This window comes from Mercenaria mercenaria, chromosome 19 (genome assembly GCF_021730395.1).
Source record: "Mercenaria mercenaria strain notata chromosome 19, MADL_Memer_1, whole genome shotgun sequence".
NCBI lineage: Eukaryota > Metazoa > Mollusca > Bivalvia > Venerida > Veneridae > Mercenaria > Mercenaria mercenaria.
In genome coordinates, this window is record NC_069379.1 from 42,928,595 (window position 1) to 42,949,423 (window position 20,829).

Below are 20,829 nucleotides of genomic sequence, written 5' to 3' on the forward strand. Positions count from 1 at the left end.
TTTAAGTACATAAAGAGCTTTAATGCTACTGCATTGTAATTAATTCGAAATTAAGTAACATGTATTCTGACAAAAAACTCAAATTATCTTAACGTTATAAATCAGCTTACGTTAGCTCTTGTGCGTTTTATATATTTATTCATAACATGTTGAACACAACGATTGAGAATATATGTCACGTGATTGAATGGAAATAAAATACTACTAAATTGAATGAAGTCTTTTGAAAGATCTAAGCCAATCCACTCACAGCAACGATAACAGGTTCAGTTTTGTTAATCTAATTTGATTAGTTTAACCTTCAGTCTGCTGGCGGCAACTGATTTTGCCTTTGCGTCTAGTGCAGATAATGATCAGCCTGCGCAGAGGTGTGCGCTATTCAGTCAGTAAATGTTTATGTGTACACCCATTCGAAAAATAAATATTGGCCAAATTGATAATGGACTAGTCCATTATAGAAATTTAGCAGGGTAAGGCTTGAAATGCCTGCATCTAAACGATTTCACTCCCTGGTCTTGTGCTTTCTCTCGCTCTGTCCGTCTGGTTAGATCTTTTTATGTTTCTATACTGGTAGAGGATAAATTTGGGACTCTGAGTGGCTGCCGTGATGTGTAAACATATTTGTCATAAGAAAGGACGCTATATACATCTGGTATAAAATAGCCTTTAGCTGCTGGTGTTGAGCGATTCAGAAAAAAAAAATCTGCGAAAATTGTAGGATAATGGAATAGATCTTAAAGATCAATATGATGAAATATGATGTAACAACATTTAATCGTTATCATGCTTGACACGATTGATTCTACCTTGAAGACCGGTGCAGATCATGATCAGCCTGCACATCTTTGCAGTCTGATCATGATCTGCACTGTTTGCCTTTTGGTATGCAACCCTATTACCAGTGAATGGTAGTGTCCAAATTGAAAGATGGACAAATTCATTATATAAATTTAGAGTTATTAGAAGAATAATGGTAACTACAACGGATTTGACAAATTTTTGATATGAAAAAGAATAATAATGGTTACATAATAACACATTATGTCTTAATTTATATCTTAAATCATTCGATTTAGCGAACGCATTAAAATGACAGCTTTTAAATCATATACTTATCTCTTGTACTTTGATAAAGTCATATGAATTGTCTATGTACTTAGTGTCAGTGCAATCAGTGTGCCATTCGGTGTTCATTCCCTGCTAGTGTCCAAATTAAAAATAGAATAATATTTAACTGGTTTAGGACAAGAGATAAAATTGGTAAGGCAGTTTAATCCTTACCCTGCTAAATTTAAAAAGTGGTCTTGTCCATCTTTTAATGTGAACAGTACCATTAACTGTTAAAAGGGATGTTTACAATAAAGATACTGACTGAATAGCGAACAGTGCAGATCATGACCGGACTGCATGGATGTGCAGGCTGATCACGATGTACACTGGTCACAAAGACAGAATCAATCGTGTCCAGCATGGTAAGAGTTAAAAATAGTCATTAACTGCTTGCTCTACTGTAAAGCTTTTCATAATCAAGGGATGAACTTGTTTACAGAAAAAACCTTCACGTTAAGTGGTCTCTATCTAGGGATACTATTTAGCAAAGGGGCTTGATTGTGATATTAAAAGATTTATCACAAGATAATAAAAAGTCACTATCATACTGTGTAAAACAAATTGTGTGAACGATTTGTTATGTTGTCATATACCTCCAAGTTACGATTTTTTTTCAGCACATCGTATACATGGACCTCCCAAAAAGAAAAGGTCGAAAGAGCAGTATATCGTACATTTCATAAACTGAATGATCTGAAATGTTTTCTCACAGAAACCTTTTAAATACTGAAAGTATGGATTGTCATATATTTGTCAAGCTTAAGTAATTCATTAGTCTATAGTATGTGCGTCATTTTACCGACATCATAAGTGATCAAATTTCAAGATAAAGAAACCAGGTCATTTATGGCATAAACGATGTACTTTAAAAGCGATATTTTTGTTTGTTCAATAACAAGAGTGATTTATACATGTTTTTTAGTTTTGGTTATTTCCATTAAAAGTAGACGGGACATAGAGAATGTTGTGTGTTCAACAACTTATTAACAATAATGCGGAATACAGACATACACAGCTTATCAGCCGTTTTACCTACTCATCATCTTTTTGGGCCTCCGTGGCCGAGTGGTTAAGGCCGCTGATTTTGAATCACTTGCCCCTCACCGATGTGGGTTCGAACCTCACTCGGAGCGCTGAATCCTTCATGTGAGGAAGCCATCCAGCTGACTTACAGAAGGTCGGTAGTTCTACCCAGATGTTGTTCTGTCTTGATTATAGTATAAGAACAACGAACGATGTTTCGTCTTTTTATCTCTAACATATAACTTCTTGATGACACACAAAAATAGGACAATGTCACAAGCATTTTACGTCTAACTTGCGTTCCGAAGTTTTATTTCTAAATTCAAAACCAGACTAAATGTAGGTCCATTTCATGTAGGAATAAACACCATATCTCAAGAAGACCAGACCGTCGCTAAACTGACATTCGGTAATTTCCGTTGTTTTACGTATATTTCATTTTGTCCGTAGGCGATTTCGGCATTATTCGGTGTTTATGCAAACTAATTTTCTTTTATGGCCGAAGGAAGCCGAAATCGCGTACGTAATCGCACGAAAATTGCTGATTGTTATTATGGGTCCATCAAACGGTTTTCAGTTCAATTCGTTTTACTAAATAAGCACATTTTTTGGGGTAAATATTTTGGTAAATAAATATACTTTATTGTTTGCTTAATCTTAAAAATCACATTGCACATTCTACGTAATCGAACAAGTGTGGCTGAAACGAAGCTGGGCATACCTTTTTTTCACATCGGCCAATCATAATACATGTTGTCATCAAAACTGAACGTTTACTGGGGAACTTTGTTTGTGTAAGAAAAAAGTGTAATGCTGACAAAAATGCGATTAGAAACATAAGAAAATGTGACTGACGCACGACTGAAGATAGATGATCAACAGGCATTATTATTAACATTAATATTATTAACATCTACTTATTTGTTAGTCTGTTAGCCTAATATTTGCTGTTCTAGTCGGAATAGGCAATGCTAGGAATCACTGGGCAACGTCATAGTAGCATGCACTTTCTTTTCTTGCACTAATTAAATGTGTTATGCCGAACCACAGCTAGATGAATATTTGTTGGACAAAATATTGCCAATAATTTCAGTTTATTAGTTTGTCAGTTTTAAATAATGGAGTAATGGAACGAAAATACATTTTGTTTTGAAATGTCATTCTCTGCTCATTGATATTTCAAAATTATTTCGTTCCTTCTGTGTCCGCGTTATCTAAAAATTAGCCATGCCCTATTTCTTTGATTACTATTTTCTACATATTTTTGTTTGGTTTGGGTTTAAAGCTGTTTTTCGACAGTATTTTAGTTTTAAAACCTAACCAGTGTTCCTGGATTTTGAACCAGTACAAACATGTTCTCCGCAAGTAACTTCCAACTTCCCCACATGAATCAGAGGTGGAGGCCGAATGATTTCAGACACAATGTTTTTATCAAATCGTCATGGAGAACATACACCCCGCCTTTGGATCGAACTCACGGCCCCGCGATCTGTAGATCTGCGCTTTCCCTACTGAGCTAAGGAGTCGGGATGTAAGTGGCGACATGAATTGATTGATAAAATTATCATTAATCAAGTGATTTCTTACAGGCCTTATTACATGTTTTCAGATATGTTACTAGACCTCGGCTATCGGCCTTAGGTCTATACGACATCACTTGGACAAATTACACGGCCGATATGGTCTCATTTGTTTAGTAACTTCATATGATAGTTTCAGTCTATAGCTAGTGATTGCAAACATAATTTTTATGGCTTGTGTAATATTGTTTATAGTTATTAAATCTATGTAGGTGAATAACCATAACTTAGAATTTCAAAACTATTGTAGTGACTCTCTCTCTCTCTCTCTCTCTCTCTCTCTCTCTCTCTCTGAATTTTTCAGTCATGATGTTTAAATTGCTTGTACATATCTACATACATAATACTGTCTTGCATGTAAAAGCTGGATGATAATTCCGATAAAGCTAATTGGCATTTTGACATGTGAATATATAACAGATGCTTATCAGTTTAAGATGTTCAGCATAACAGAAATGTCTAACAAGAAAAACGAATTTATTCCCGAGGCTAGAGAAAAATAAGGCTTTTGGTCTTTTGGTGAAATATATATTTCTGTGATAGAGACTATGTCGTGTTAGAAACAAGTGCAGATTTCTCCATTAAAAGCTAATGATCTATTTTATTACATATACATTTAATATTTTCAGATAAAGGATACTTGAGCCGCGCCATGAGATAACCAACATAGTGCGTTTGCGACCAGCATGGATCCAGACCAGCCAGCGCATCCGCGCAGTCTTATCAGGGTCCATGCTGTTCGCTAACGGTTTCTCTAATTGCAGTAGGCTCTGAAAGAGAACAGCATGGATCCTGACCAGACTACGCGGATGCGAAGGCTTATCATTTTAAGATGTTGAGCATAACAGAAATGTGTAACAAGAAAAACGAATTCATTCCCGAGGCTAGACAAAGATAAGGCTTTTGGTCTTTTGATTTTGTATGGAGAAATATATATTTCTGTGATAGAGACTATTTCGTGTTAGAAACGAGTGCAGATTTCTCCATTAAAAGCTAATGATTTATTTTATTACAAATACATTTTACGTTTTCAGATAAAGGTTATTTGACGGTTTCTCTACTTGCAATAAGGCTTTGAAAGCTAACAGCATGAATCCTGACCAGACTGCGCGGATGCGAAGGCTGGGCTGGATCCATGCTGGCCGCAAACGCACTATGTTGGTTTTCTCATGGCGCGGCTCATTTTTGATAGCCTGAGTGGAACTGAACATATAACCGATACTGAACATTTACTGCGATAGAACAAGTTAAAGTGATATCTTAAATAATGTCACACAATCCCTTTGCCTGTCAATAGGTCAAAATATTGACGTCTCCAATCCTATCATTTCTATTTTTAGTGGATATGCGTCAACGGAAATATCAAAGCTCAGAAAACAATATTTTCTACATACATTTCCAAAGAATATTTTGACGTTAATTTCCTAATATTTTCCTTAGTTTGGAATTGTTTTTGTTTATAGTCAACAACCTTAAATCTTGACTTAAGATGTTTTTAAGTAACAAAAACCTTTCAGTGGTTTTACATCAGTTATAACAAAAGAAGTTTAAAATGTAGGTTTATAAAACTGTACGAAAGGTTTCACGACAGTTTACAGTAAGAGCAATATAAGCAAACATAAAAGCAATATATAATGTCATATGATGTTATATTATGCCATAAAACACACCACACTTCATGCATTACTTATCATAGTTTCCTTATACATTATATGAATAATTATGTTTTGCGTGTAATAAAATTGTCACCATTGAGTAGTGGACATATTGTCGCTTGTACAACGTATACAAACTGTACAAATCGTTGACCTCCACTCCTCATAATTTACACATTTATCCGTAAATATTGCATACTTCAAACAGGGCACAACTGTAGGCCTTTAACATGTCAACCTTTAATATTTCAAACAATAATGCATCCTTGTAAACACATTTTAAAATCCATTTAAGAGCTGTCGATCCATTTAAGGTTATTCATACATATGGCATCTACTGAACATCATAAATAAAATTATCAAGTTTCCGATTTTAAATAGCATTATCTTATTAAGGTGCCCTCAACGACAACTGTTCGTATTTTGCTTTGAATAATAACTCGTCCATACACGCGCATGCGCATCGCTGATTATCACAATTATCAGCTCTGCAATTTAGAAGACACCATCTTGAAAGTCCTGGCGTTCCATCCCAAGGTTTCTGGGGATCACACCAAAGTTCCATCCGCTGAGCCAAGCATTCGTCCTGTGTTGGAGGTCGAATTCGAGGATCCATTCTTACACTCCCGCCAATTCCAATACTTCCGGGTAATGTTTGATTGGCAATTTGACTAGTATTTGAAATAAGAACATTATTCCCAGTTCTTGACCTTAAGTCAGCAGATGTTGTTAAGTTAAATGGTGAGATTATTCTTTGATTGGGCATTCTTCTTGTTTGACCCGTTGGAGATGATCTAGTCAGATCAACAAATAGTACACCTGAAACACAAAAGTAACTTTAGAAGTAATTCTTTCCAATGACAGCGTATTGTTATACAGTTTTCCTGCTGATTGTACTCTTCATATGAGCCTCCGTGGCCGAGTGGTAAAGGTTGCTGACTTCAAATCACTTGCCCTCACTTCGATGCGGGTTCGAGTCTCACTCGGGGCGTTGAATTCTTCATGTGAGGAAGCAATCCAACTGGCTTAGGGAAGGCCGGTGGTTCTATCAAGGTGCCCGCTCGTAATGAAATAATGCACAGAGGGGCACCTGGGGTCTTCCTCCACCGTAAAAGCTGGAAAGTCGTCATATGACGTTGAGTCGAACAATAGAAATAAATAAATATTCTTTTCATACTTTTTAAAATACTGGTTTTAGACCAATTTAAACTTTTTTTGTTTTGCAAAGACGTTCAGTTAACTTATCTATATTTTACCATTTATTCACCGCAACTTGCATCTTTTTTTAACGCTGCAAAGGCGTTAGACAGATTTATATACAAGTAATTTCCCTAATGAGAGAGTATTTTTATTTGCTTGTATATGAAATATAAACTATAAATAAATGAGGTGATTCAAGAGTTTAATCACTTAAAATGTATGGGTTTAAACCCATTTAAGGCACTAAAACTTCTTTTTGTTACTGAAATTACTATAACATATTCTTGAAGTATCGACATAAATAACTGGTTTATGTTTATAGGCCTTACATACTCAGTGAATTTCTTCTTCTGATTTGAAAATTATGATATTTTTGGCGCATATTTTTAGATCAGGCAAATTTCAATACGTACTTGTTCCCGGAAGTTGTCTAACAGACACCTGGTTGCCGGCAGCAGACGGCTGGTTGCCAGCAGCAGATACCTGGTTGCCGGCAGCAGACGGCATGTTTATATCCACTGGTGTGGGGTTTGGTAGGTCTGTAAAGATAAAAGTCGTGTGAAAATATTGTATATATTGTAGTATTTTTTCTTGCAACTAGAATTACCATGCAGAAAAATACACAATACCTTTAGATTTATGAATTTTGTTATGAAGTGAATGACTGACGTCAAATATGTCAGATACGTCAGAAAAACAGCAACAACAAGAAGTTACTAAGTGTACGAAAGTGTAAGGCAACACTATCTTGGATAAAAAAAAACAACTAGCGAAAATTAGAATGACATTCTTATTATTCAGAAAATATATTATTTTGAGAAGTTCGATATAAAAATGTTTACTATCTAATAAGAGCGAAACAATTACTTATAAAGATTTTTTTTTTCATCTTATATCCTGAATGATCTTTGTTAAAATGGTAGAAGAGTTCATCGATACATAAATAAGAAATGATTATTTGAGCCGCGCCATGAGAAAACCAAAATACTGCGTTTGCGACCAGTCTGGTCAGGATCCATGCTGTTCGCTAGCAGTTTCTCTAATTGCAATAAGTCTTTGAAAGCGAACAGCATGGATCCTAACCAGACTGCGCGGATGCGCATGGTGGCAAGTGATTTTGTCTTTGCGACCAGTGCAGACCAAGATCAGCCTGCACATCCGTGCAGTCTGATCATGCTTTGCACTGTTCGCCATTCAGTCAGTATATTTTTGGTAACTACCCCTTTTAACAGTTAATGGTACTGTCCAAATTCAAAGACAAGTTCATTATAGAAATTCAGCAGTGTAATGGTTTAAGTGTTTATATCTCTCTGCTCATCAATAGTATCAACTTTGTATAGTATGAATTGATTGATATAATAATCGATTTATTGGTTACTCCAGCAAATGAATTTTCTTTATTTTCTTTCATTTCATGTTTTTTTTTCAATGTTCTTACCCGTTTCATAGATTTGTACCAGGTTTAGAAAAAAATGATATATTATGGTAAAACACACACAAACACACAAAAACAACAGATGTTTTTGTTTCGCTAACCTTTCACCGCTTAAAGGTCTGAATGAATAATCTCACATGTATGGCGTCATGGGAGCGAAATAAAGTCATTGCATTATTTTGGTGGTACACAAGAATAATAATCTAACAACAACAACACTGATACTACTACAACTGCTACTACTACTACTACTACTAATAGTAATAATAATGATAATAGTTGACGTCGTTTTAAGACATTGGTTGGATTAATTTTGTCAATTATAGGTAACCCCCACCCCCCAACACACACATAAAAATAAAACAGAAAACGCATCATGTGATAAAAAGAGTATTACGTTTGTATCTGTCTACATCAAAGTTATTAAAATGGTTGAATTAAAGAGACAAGATACCCGGCGGAGCCTCACATTTTATTATTTCTTTCGAATCGTTGAATTAAAGGAGATAAGATACTCGGCAGAGCCTCGCATTTCGATATTTCTTTCGAATCGTTGGATTGAAGAGATAAAATACCCGGTGGAGCCTCGCACTTCATTATTTTATTCGAATCGTTGAATAAAAGAGATAAGATACTCTGCGGAGCCTCGCATTTTATTATTTCTTTCATTTTATTATTTCTTTCGAATCGTTGAATTAAAGAGATAAGATACTCTGCGGAGCCTCGCATTTTATTATTTCTTTCATTTTATTATTTCTTTCGAATCGTTGAATTAAAGAGATAAGATACTCTGCGGAGCCTCGCATTTTATTATTTCTTTCATTTTATTATTTCTTTCGAATCGTTGAATTAAAGAGATAAGATACTCGGCGGAGCCTCGTTTTTTATTATTTCTTTCATTTTATTATTTCTTTCGAATCGTTGAATTAAAGAGATAAGATACTCGGCGGAGCCTCGCATTTTATTATTTCTTTCGATTCGTTTAATAAAGTCAGTGTTTATCCAATATTCTCTATTCATTTCATGTATTTAATTTTAAATTAATAAAATTACATATGAAATATAATCTGAGAATTTTATTTACAAAATACCAAACGTAATACTTTATTTCATTGTTAAATACAATAAGCGCACACATCTTTATGAACAAAGATCATTGTTCAGATAATCTTTTTTTTTTTTTTTGGTTTTGTTTTAGGATTCCGTATAAATGTGAATACTATTACTAGCTCGTGAGAACTCGAAAAAAAGTCTCAGACGCACGTGAGAACTCGAAAGAACTTTCAGAAAATTATTACCATACAGAAGTATAAATGAATTAAAGCCGAACATGAGATAAATACCACCTCAGAATAAAGGCCATAAGTATAAAACTTGCTTTTGAAGGTTATCATTATTTTCTTCCCGACTGTTGATAATTTATAAATATATCTGTTTTGAAAGAGCAAACTTCCAACGAATACCTCGTTATTCAAGTCCAAAGAGGCGGTCTTTACTAGTATGTCATGACATACTGATAACTTACCTATATTCATTCCTGTCGTGGGATCTTCGAAAGGTCTTATATCTGACATGATAACTCTCATGTTACCCATCGCAGGATTTATTTCAGTTCCGGGGGCAAAGTTGATCCGACTCAACGGTACAGGAATACCCATACTCCTGTCTTGGACCGGAAGCTCTGTTCTTTGTTGCGCACGCGGAGGTGACGTTCTTATTGCCCGGATATCCGGTTGAGGAATTTCATTTGTGACAGATGGCGATAAAGAACCTTGCCCTCTGTCTTCCCGAGTCAACAATGCTGGCGGTTCTCCCGCGATGATCTGATTGATTCCCTGAGGTCCTACGATTTCGTTTAAGACTGGCTGTGCTATCAATGTTGCAAGAACATCATCACTAATCCCGAAATTCAAATCAACATTCGTACTTCGTTGTGGCAGTTCATTTGTCCGAACACCACGATTTGGACTGGTTCCCGGCTGCACCGGAAGTTGTCGCCGTCTTCCCGCTCTCGTATCTAAGATTCTGTTTCTCTGTTGTTGCATTCTAGTCCCACCAGTTAACCTTGCATCTATCGGTGTCAGTTCGGGTCCACTGATTCTCCCGACAGCCCTTAATCTACCAAGAAGCCTAGGGTCTACACACGAGCATTCACAGCGCACTGAGCATGCCCGTCTCTGGCAACCACCATCACAAATGTAAGCGCCCCATGGATCCCGATTTCTCGGCCAAGAATAACATCTTACTGATCGAGGCGGTGCGCACATAGCATTCCTATTTATATTTTGTCTCTGAAGTCGGGAACCAGAAGTCATTCTTCTGGTTGGCTGGTTCCTCGGACGCATGCCACGTGATATAAGTCCAGTTCTTGGATCCCTTCTCGGTACCATATTTGGTAGAACAGCTTGAAAACTTCTCGCACGTGGTATGGTGCCGGAAGCTCGAGGTATGTTTTGTAGATTTAATATAGGTCTCCGCTGAAAAATAACAGTTGAACATATAGATACTAAATACTTAGTGCTTTGATGTTATTTGGTAAATACTTAGTGCTTTGATGTTATTTGGTAAATACTTAGTGCTTTGATGTTATTTGGTAAATACCTAGTGCTTTGACGTTATTTGGTAAATACTTTGTGCTTTGACGTTATTTGGTAAATACCTAGTGCTTTGACGTTATTTGGTAAATACCTAGTGCTTTGACGTTTTATGGTAAATACTTAGTGCTTTGACGTTATTTGGTAATACTTAGTGCTTTGATGTTATTTGGTAAATACTTAGTGCTTTGATGTTATTTTGTGGCATTTTTAAAACGCCGTCAAATACTATTTTAATCGTTTTGATAGTTGTTTGCAGTACTTATGGTATGATAATTTGCAAAAAAAATAATGGAAAAGCAAGAGATAATTGCGGGCCAAAGTCGCTCACCTAACCCCAAGCGTCTGTGGTTTAAATACTATTCACACTTATAGCTGTGATAATAGCTTCGTGTCCAAGGTTCGTCATCTCAGCCCTACTACACAGCTTTAAGAAAAGTCCTTAAAACTCCACGTGTCTAGTTCTGACCTGTTAATCTCAATTCCTCTATTTCAAATTCTTCTTTCCTGTCCCATCTTTTAAGATATAAATATATAACGAAGTTGTTTAAGTACAGATTTAAGTTTATATAAACAGTTTAAATTTTATATTCGAAAATGCATTCTTATTTTTATACTAGAGGTCGACAAATTCATGTCTCATACCATATTGATAAACGAAGAAACTGCAAGCAGAACGTGTAAGCCTTTTTTATTTACCTTGTTACCGTTGAAATTATATTATGTATAGGGAGAGAGTTTCTAAAAAAGCTATTAGCTTCCTATTCAATCCTCTGTTGATATAAGTAACATTGTTACAACTGCAGTTATGTTGAATAAATGAGCCGCGCCATGAGAAAACCAACATAGTGCCTTTTGCGACCAGCATGGATCCAGACTAGCCTGTGCATCCGCTGTTCGCTTTCAATGCCTATTACAATTAGAGAAACCGTTAGCGAACAGCATGGATCCTTACCAGACTGTGTGGATGCGCAGGCTGGTTTGGATCCATGCTGGTCGCAAAGCCACTATGTTGGTTTTCTCATGGCGCGGCTCAAATGTTGCTTAAACAAGATACAGAATTAATCTGGCGCTCTGTATACACATATTTCCGCAACGTGCAATTTGTAGTCTGTGTTGTTTTTTTTTGTATCAAAATGAGATAGAGATGTTATGTTGATCAAAAAGTTAGAGGAGAGCTGAAACATGACTAGATTTATTTTCCTGCTAAACGAAGGAGACTGAAACTGTTTGCAGTTTGCACGTCACGTTAAATTTACGGCAAGCGTCAAACATTAACACTGCGAAAAATATGTGCATATACGGGAGTATACGGTCCCGTATATGTCTAATATACGAATATCATATAAAAGGTATCTTTCCTGAAAGTATGATCAAAACCTACGCCTTAAACATACTTTTGGACCTTGACAATCCCTAACTTTGAATACTGACATAAACTGTTGAAACGTATTTATGCTAAGTATGAATGAACGGATCCATGTGAGAAAAACATGAATGTCCAATTAAAGAATACGGGATTCCCGTATATGGAATGTTCCATAAACGGGAAAAATGTTTCCGTATACGCCCGTACATTAGGAGTATACGGAATGCGTACACTCCCGTATACGGAACCATTTTCCGCAGTGTATAAGGCGCCGCGCCTGTATATGTCTGAGACTATCAAGGAACTGAATGAGACTTTAAGGTAATCGTATACCTGGGAATAAGGTAAATTTAGCCCGTTTTGATTGGTCAGTAATGTAAGCAAACCTAAGATGTGATATTTTCTCGAAAGTGAAACTTTTACAGTGCGTTTTGAGTACTTTATTGTTTTGTTAGGCAATATTTATTTGTTGGGTATTGAAAATATTTTCATGAAATGCTCCGCTATGCCAAATATGTAAACAAGAGGCCATATCATTCACGTGAAAAATAGTCAAATAAAGCAAAGTTTTTTAATAAAATATGATTAGATATACATATTTCATTTTATGAAAGGCTCCACACACACCATAATATTAAAATGGCAGTGTACGGGAAATCAACCTTTATTAGAAGTAAAACACCACTTAGGTTCGAGGACATCACAGCTAGTGTTTATTTTTGACTGTCACAAATCTGTTGTACGCTATGCAAAAAAGAACATTTTTTTTGTAAAATAGTGAGATTTGAATTAAATTTTGGCCTAAATTTTGACAGGTGTGCCTATTTTTTTAAGGTTTTTTGGACCAAAAAGGCTAATGTTTATCTATATAATCTGGAAGAAATGTCAAAATTAATAGAATTATTTTTGTTACGGAATCAATATTTTAGCGTCAGAGCAAAACCCAGTGCAAATAACTTAAACTTCTGCGAAAATGTTCAGTAAAATGAAAATAGGTTCTAACTCTAGACATGAAAACTCCCCGCACCCACCTCCCCCTGTCTCCTGATTTTCTATTTGCCGTCCTCTTAACATGATGGACACATACCATCCGCCAGTTGCCTTAATTTCTGTTTCTTTAGATTAATTAACCCATGAGTTTCAAATAAAGCACAGATTTTAACAGAAATATAAAATAAATGTAACACTGTATGTGCCGTTGATATAACAGTTTTTGAATTTATTTAGGTAATATTTTATGAGAAGTTCAAGCAGCCACCAAACCGGCCTGATGATAAAATCAAGATTCAAAATTAGGCATGCGCAAGGTAAAGTAAACACGTAAAGAAAAACATTGATTTTTTTACCTGCGGAAGACGTCGTCTTATTTGTACTAAACCGCCACGTTGGACGTCATTTCCCCTACGTTGTTGGGAAACAATGCTACCGCGCTGGGCGTCATTACCCCTCCGTTGTTGAGAAACAATGCTACCACGTTGGGCGTCATTTCCCCTCCGTTGTTGAGAAACAATGCTACCGCGCTGGGCGTCATTTCCCCTCCGTTGTTGAGAAACAATGCTACCACGTTGGGCGTCGTTTCCGCTCATTTGTTGCGATACAACACCGCCGCGTAGGGCGTCATTCCCTCTAAGTTGTTGGGAGGCAATTCTACCACGTTGAGCGTCATTAATCCTACGTTGCTGTGTGAAAGAACCACCACGTTGAACGTCAGTAGCCCTACGTTGCTGTGAGGTAGATCCACCACTTTGAGCCACATTTCCCCTAAGTTGCTGTGAGACAGAACCACCACGTTGAGCGTCATTTCCCCTACGTTGCTGGGAGAAAGAAGTTCTCTGTCGTGGTACGTTGACTAGATTTACAGTTCTGGTAAGATTCTGTGACTGAGCATTTACTATGACAATGCAAGAACATATAAATAGAGTAATGAATGAAATATAACGCGGCGACTGCGCCATTTTGAACATATTTTTTTCAGTGTATTAACCTATGTCAGAGGGAACTGAAGTTCCTTTGTTGTAAGCTCTTCCTAGAGTTCATTATGACTTTATCTGATAAAATGTTCATATTCATTTGGGAGTCCAGTTTTAAAAACAATCTCCATTTTGATTTTAAGTTCAATCCAATTGTTTAATTTTTGTGTTACAGTGAAATTGTTTAAAATTTAGTGATTTTTTATAAACGTCACACGTCCTTAAATACAAACAATTTTGTCCACGATGCTGTCAATGTTACCTTAATACTAAGTTTTTCTTCTTCATATTTTAAATTGCTCTTTAGTCATTGCGTAACAGTGATCATAATTACACCTAATCTTTACGTTTTTTAAGCTCTGAAGAAATAATGAATTATTTAAATCCTCTCTTTTCATATACACTTCAGTAAACTGAATTTATAAGTCCGAATCAATAGTTTAACATCTGTTCTTTTCTGAATTACACCTTTGTTTTCTCATTAGTATCAAGAATAAACTAATTATAAATCATTTTCATAATATATATGTAATATATGAAATGTAAAAAATAACCGTAAGTGCAAAATATAACTTGTCAGTCACGTTATGCATTTATTGATGTATATGGATGTTTTTTCTTGCCAGTTAATAGCCTTTCGTGTCAAAAATTGTCCTAATGAATGGCGATAATGCGGTTTATGTCAAAACAATCAGGTAATTCATTGAATAGTTTCGCCTAATTATGAGTCAATAAAGCACTGTTGCATATTATATTAGTCTATTTATATTACCATTTTTATCGAGTTTACGTAACATAGTATTTGATTATTACGCCACTAGTTTTTCTGCATAATATTTTTTTTTATTATGACATAATTATATAGATATTAAGCCTCGTTTTGGAAATGATGATCAGTTTTAATCAGATTTTTAATGAAAAGGATAATTTGATAAAAAAAAACTGATTTAAAAGGAAAATACGAACAAATACTTCATAACGTGTATGTAAACATAATTAACAAGTTTATTTATGAAAACGGTATTATACACTGGCTTGTGGAAATAGGATGCACTAAGTACATGAATAGATGAACGCAGTTAAACTGTCTTCTACGTTTTTACCACTGAAGTATATTAATATAATTATATGACCAAAATTGTGTCTGAGTGACAACTTTGCGACACATGGCTCTATGACTGTGTTTAGGATGCTCATTTGCTTCCGGGATATCTACCCTTATCTTTGATTTTTTTTAACCGAAACAATAACATTTTTGACAAAGGTTTATATAGTGTTCATTTTAAGAAATATTGCATTGATTTGTACATCAATAGATTTATGATGAATACCAGTCTTTCTCAAGTCTTTTGTAAATTTCATAAATTAGAGCGAAATTATTGTAACCGTGTTTAAAGACTATGGCTAAAAAAGACCTGGAACGCCTGTGATAAATTACAGACTCCGGTATATTCCGGAATCAAGCGATTTAAATCATTCGTATTATAATGTATAAATTTTGTAAGCATGGTAATCCTAACCCTAACCTTTATTCGGTATTTTATATATATTATACACTAAATGCGTGCGTTCATGCAATAATTTGCGTATTTTTGTCGTGCGCTCCGGTTGGTAATCACTTCCTAACATGCGCAGAACACCGCTACAGGTCTGTATTGAGCGAAATGGTAAGCAGGTACAATGGTTCTGATGGATATTGAAATAAATAAATGGACTTTGCTGTTGGATAGAGAAAATGCTATAAGAGGACATGGTCGTAATAAACTGAGAACGTACAGGAAGTTTAAGTCTCAATTTTGTACCGAGAAATACCTGATATGTAAACTGCCGTTTCATTACAGATCGGCCTTCACAAAATTCAGGTGTGGTGTAGCACCACTAAGATTAGAAACGGGTAGATATGAAAATATTGATGTTGTAAACAGAACATGTTTTAATTGTCATGATATTGTAGAAGATGAAAAACACGTACTTTTTTATTGCCCAGTATATAATGATATAAGGAAAGATTTAGTCACTGCAATTAATAATTTGTCAGAAATTAATCAGAATATGTATATGTCTGATGATGAGAAAATGACTATAATTTTCAGTGATGAAAACTTTGTATATATATCTGCCAAAACCTGCTTTCATATTTTACTTGAAAGGAAAAAGAAATTGTACTGTAGAACATGAATTTTAGTACATGTATTGTTTTAAGCATAATGTAAATAAGGGTCAGTAGTACCTTTTAGCCAACATATTGTCTTTCTTTGATCTAGGGAGTAGTAGCAAATCAGTTCATTTATAAGAGGATTTTCTGCTTTTTACAGACAGGGAATTTCCAATTTCAAAATAAAAGAAATAGCATTCTTATTAATGCACAAGTTATATTTTAGGTGTTCCCTTGTGTTTTAGATGCATCCTTTTAATCTCATTTTATGAGTGATTGGCTACTGCTCCTTAGTCGTACTAATCGTACTATGCGAATAGATAGTAGTAAAAGTAGTAAATTTGAGATTACTCATACTTCATAGTTATCAATATTCTAATTTTACCATTTGTCAGGTAAGCATTAAAGCAGAACCATAATGCTTACTTCAGTCACACACACACACATATAGATTTATATCCACCAAAAAGTCTTTCATTCATCCACCCACTCATACTATATAAATATCATATGGCAACGTGTGTGACATTGATATTGTCAACCCGAGGGCAGAATGTCACCCGAGGCGAAAGCCGAGTGGTGACATTCTGTTTCGAGGGTTGACAATATCAATGTCACACACGCTGTCATATGATATTTATTTTATTATACCGAACAAAATTAAGTACATAAAAAAGTTTTAAAAAAGTTTTTAATTCATTTAATTCAACTGTTTTAACTTTTGTCTGAATCGTCTGTTTACACATTAAACAGTGACGTCACTACTATATGTGTACAAGGGAGGCAATCATTTCATGATTTGGCTGAAAACATTGAAGCAGTTATTTGCCCTTATATGACATTCAAAATATCAGTGCGGTCACATGACCTGACAGTCAAATTCGCTCGGTCACGTGGCAAAAAGTTTGAAAATGTGTTTGATAGTCATAATATCTCTTTTATGGGTAATGGGATTTTATCATTGTAGACAAAAGTGAGGTATAATAAAACAAATTGTCATTCACTAATGATAACTATCATATATTCCTGTAGAGAATATTCCTCATAGAATAGTAGAGCTATTGGACTCGCCCGTCCCCCTTTTTCAACTAGAATGTCTGGTTAATGTTTTGTATGTAAGCTGGTATCTCAGTAACCACTTGTTGGAATGGATTGATACTTCAAACACATGTTCACTCTCATAATTTGACATGTAGTGTGCAGGCCCTTTAATTTTACTTTGCATATTTTCAAAATTATGCCCGTTTTTCGATTTATAAGTTTTTGGTTAAGCTTTTGTATGTAAGCTGGTATCTCAAAATCCACTAATAGGAGTGGATTGAAACTTCAAACACTTGTTCACTGTCATGATATGACATGCAATGCAAAGGTTCAATAACTCTGTTTTGCATTTTTACAAAATTATGCCCCTTTTTTAACTTGGCAGTTTTTGGTTAAATTTTTATATGTAAGCTGGTATCTCAGTACCTACTAATAGGAGTGGATTGAAACTTCACACACTTGTCTACTGTCAAGAGCTGATAAGCACTGTGCAGGTTCTATAACACTGTTTTGCAGTTGTACAAAATTATGCCCCTTTTCGACTTTTGTACTCATTCAGCTGACAAGGCTGTTGGATAGTCGAGCGTTGATGTCCTTCGGCAGCTCTTGTTTGATATATATATATATTTTATTTTTTTTTTATCTAAGTGTTGTATTCGTATAGCATCTGTGATATTTATGATTAGTCTCTTATAACTCATTAATGAGTGGCATCTGTGTACTATGTTATGTGATGTGTATGTAAATATATACATGTATGTTTTTGTTTTAGTAGTGATGTACATGATGATTAGACTGAAATAAATAAATTATCTATATATCTATGGTTTCGCGCTGGGACTACCCAAAAGTATTGAGAACAAACTACCGGTCATTCACTCTGTCCATATAAATTTATTAGAAATTATTTTGTCATTTGTCTAATTTTTAATGCTACTTAATAAATGATGGCCTTAAAACTTATACAGCCCACCTGGCTGATTGTTTTTGTTTTGGTTCATTGCAAATATATCCATCTGTGTGTTCACTAGCCTATAAAATTATCATAAATAAGAAACAGCCATCTGAAAGGTCATTGACGTAAACGTAATATTCTTTATGATAAATATTTTTGATTAATGAAACCCTGAACGGAAATATGAAAAAAACGTGTTTTTATGTTTTATCTGAGTTTAAGGTAGTGGACCCGTATTGACATTCGACAAGTTTCGTATTCCCCGTATGCAACCTCGGCATTCTCCGGGCTTTTACGTTATAATCACGCTACATTTATGTCCGAACAATTCCGAATCGCCCAAGAAGAATACGTAATCAGACGGAAATTGCCGAGTGCCATAACGGGTCCACTACTCTGAGCTGTTTTCAACACCATGTTCATTAACGTTCACGTAGTATTCCTTGATTATCGACTGATATTTCGGAAATTAATTGACAACTTCATCTTCTTTGTTTTTTGCCTAATCATAGTACAGCATATATTGTATAGTACACGTAGATAAAGTATCAACTTAAAGTGCACATTGTCAATCTAATAATATGAGACGCGATCTGATTCATTTTCCTATTAAACAAAGAAGGCAGAAAACAGTGAATTATTATACAACAAATCACTGTTCTGACGTCACAATTATTACGTCATGGCGTCAAACGGCATAGCGGCGCGCTCGAAAAGAAACCGATTGAAAACGGGCAAATATTTAATGAATGTCATCAAGGATGTACTTAAAAATCCTTGGTAACATGTTAGAATCGAAATAATATATCTCATTTAGTGATTTGCTCTTGAATAAATCATTGTTTGTCGTTCAGATGCGTATTATTATATCACTCGGGCTGCGCCCTCGTGATATAATTCCTTCGCATCTGAACTCCAAACAATGATTTATTCAACGACAAATCACTGGATGAGATATATTATTTCTTAATTCTAACACGATCCGATTCATTTTCTTATTAAACAAAGAAGGCTGGAGACAGTGATTTATTAAACCACAATTCACTGTTCTGACGTCACAACTATTACGTCATAGCGTCAAGCGGCGTAACGGCGCGCTGGAAAAGAACTCGATTGAAAACGGGCAAATATTTAATGCATGCCGACAAGGTGTACTTTAAAGTCCTTGATAACGTGTTAGAATCGAAATAATATATCTCATTTAGTGATTTGCTCTTGAATAAATCACTGTTTGTCGTTCAGATGCGTAGCATTATATCACTCGGGCTACGCCCTCGTGATATAATTTCTTCGCATCTGAACTCCAAGCAGTGATTTATTCAGCGACAAATCACCGATGAGATATATTATTTCTTAAATCACACTGAAAAAGGTAATGCGCAGCTGTTTGTCCCAATTTTAGAATGCATATTTCGATTAGGCGATAAAACAAAAAATGCGAAAATAGAATAATGGAAATGAAAATGATACAATGGTATAAGTACCGTGATGATAAGCAGCAAGTCACGTATTCTCCGTATGTTTTTTTTATTAAGTACCCCCCAGTCCCCCACCACAAAACACAAAAAATAACTTTATTTAAATAGACAGTGAAGTAAAAGATATGATTCAAAATAACGTATTGTTGCGAATCGGTGCAAGGGAAAATTGGGGCTTTAAGACGGACAATACGCAATCACAATTTTAACAATTACTCCAGTCAATTCAACACAGACATTTTACGGACATAGCACGATCACAATCACACTTCCACCTAGTGTTGAAGATTTGAAACTAAACTGGACTCCACTTTAAAGTGAAATAAATAAATTGTAAATCTAGTGAAGGGATAACAGATAAGATGCTCTGAACGTTTCTGCTACTTTATTTTGTTAATAGGCCTTAACAATTATTAAGTGAATGACATAGGACCCAAGGTAAATGAATGACACAGGATCAACGTGAAATAAGAACGAACAAAGAAAATACACAGCTTATGAACAAGTCAAAAATATTACAAACAAATTTCACGTTTCTTTACCTAATTTCAACAATCTTAAAATGTCGAAAAAAAAACTGCGATGGCAATCAAGATACTCGCGAGCGGGGCTACCCGAGGCTCCGTGACCACTAAAGCAAACAGTTATATAAGGCTAACTTAGATCTATTAAAAATGAAATGAAATAAATCTAAATCTTTGTACCTTTACATTACTTCTTAAATCGTGGTTAAAAGCTTAAGATTATTCTAATCGAAACCTACAAGCTTTCAAAACACTTACTTTTAAGTGTTGCTTACAAAAAGTGTATGACAAATTATGAAAAATCTAGTAAAAGTCAAAGTTAAAAAACTGCGGCAGAAAGTCGCTGTTAAATTTACATATCCTACGATTTTAATACTTAAAACGAATTAAGGAACCAAAGAAAATAATAAGTAGCCTACGTTTAAGCCATTTGAAGTTCCTAAAATTTTCCTAAGTTAAAAATTAATAAATTATAGAGATTGTAAATGCAGGTTGGTTTCTAAGATTTTTTTCTGTGGAAATCCTCGCAGAAAGGTCAGAACCGGGTATAAATAGCCCCCATGCACACGGACGCTGGAGTGCATCCCATCATTGTGGGGGAGACCCTTCGGGGACGTCAACCACAGTGGTGAATGCACACAACAGTGTGTGCACCAGATAAAAGTCACAAAAATGCAGAATAGAAACGTGAAATAATCTTACAATAATTAAGTACGACTAACATTATCGAATGCAAAAAT

The 20,829-nt window shown here is 35.2% G+C and overlaps 1 protein-coding gene across 1 annotated transcript; it reads right to left on the reverse strand.

Annotated features, from left to right (window-relative positions):
* Positions 1–5,190: 5,190 nt before the first annotated feature.
* Positions 5,191–7,103, reverse strand: LOC123542365 (uncharacterized). The gene is made up of 2 exons (XM_045328182.2): positions 6,982–7,103; positions 5,191–6,187 (listed from the first exon to the last, which is right to left on the reverse strand). The coding sequence occupies exons 1-2, from the start codon at positions 7,073–7,075 to the stop codon at positions 5,760–5,762; spliced, it is 522 nt and encodes a 173-aa protein (XP_045184117.2). The 5' UTR covers positions 7,076–7,103; the 3' UTR covers positions 5,191–5,759.
* Between the last annotated feature and the right edge of the window lie 13,726 nt (positions 7,104–20,829).

Bases quoted from the DNA above. Each gene is read 5' to 3' on its own strand.
- LOC123542365 (XM_045328182.2), bottom strand. From the start codon at position 7,075: ATGCCGTCTGCTGCCGGCAACCAGGTATCTGCTGCTGGCAACCAGCCG. The intron at 6,188-6,981 runs GTACGTATTGAA...TTTGTGTTTCAG, and splicing joins TAGACAACTTCCGGGAACAA to GTGTACTATTTGTTGATCTG.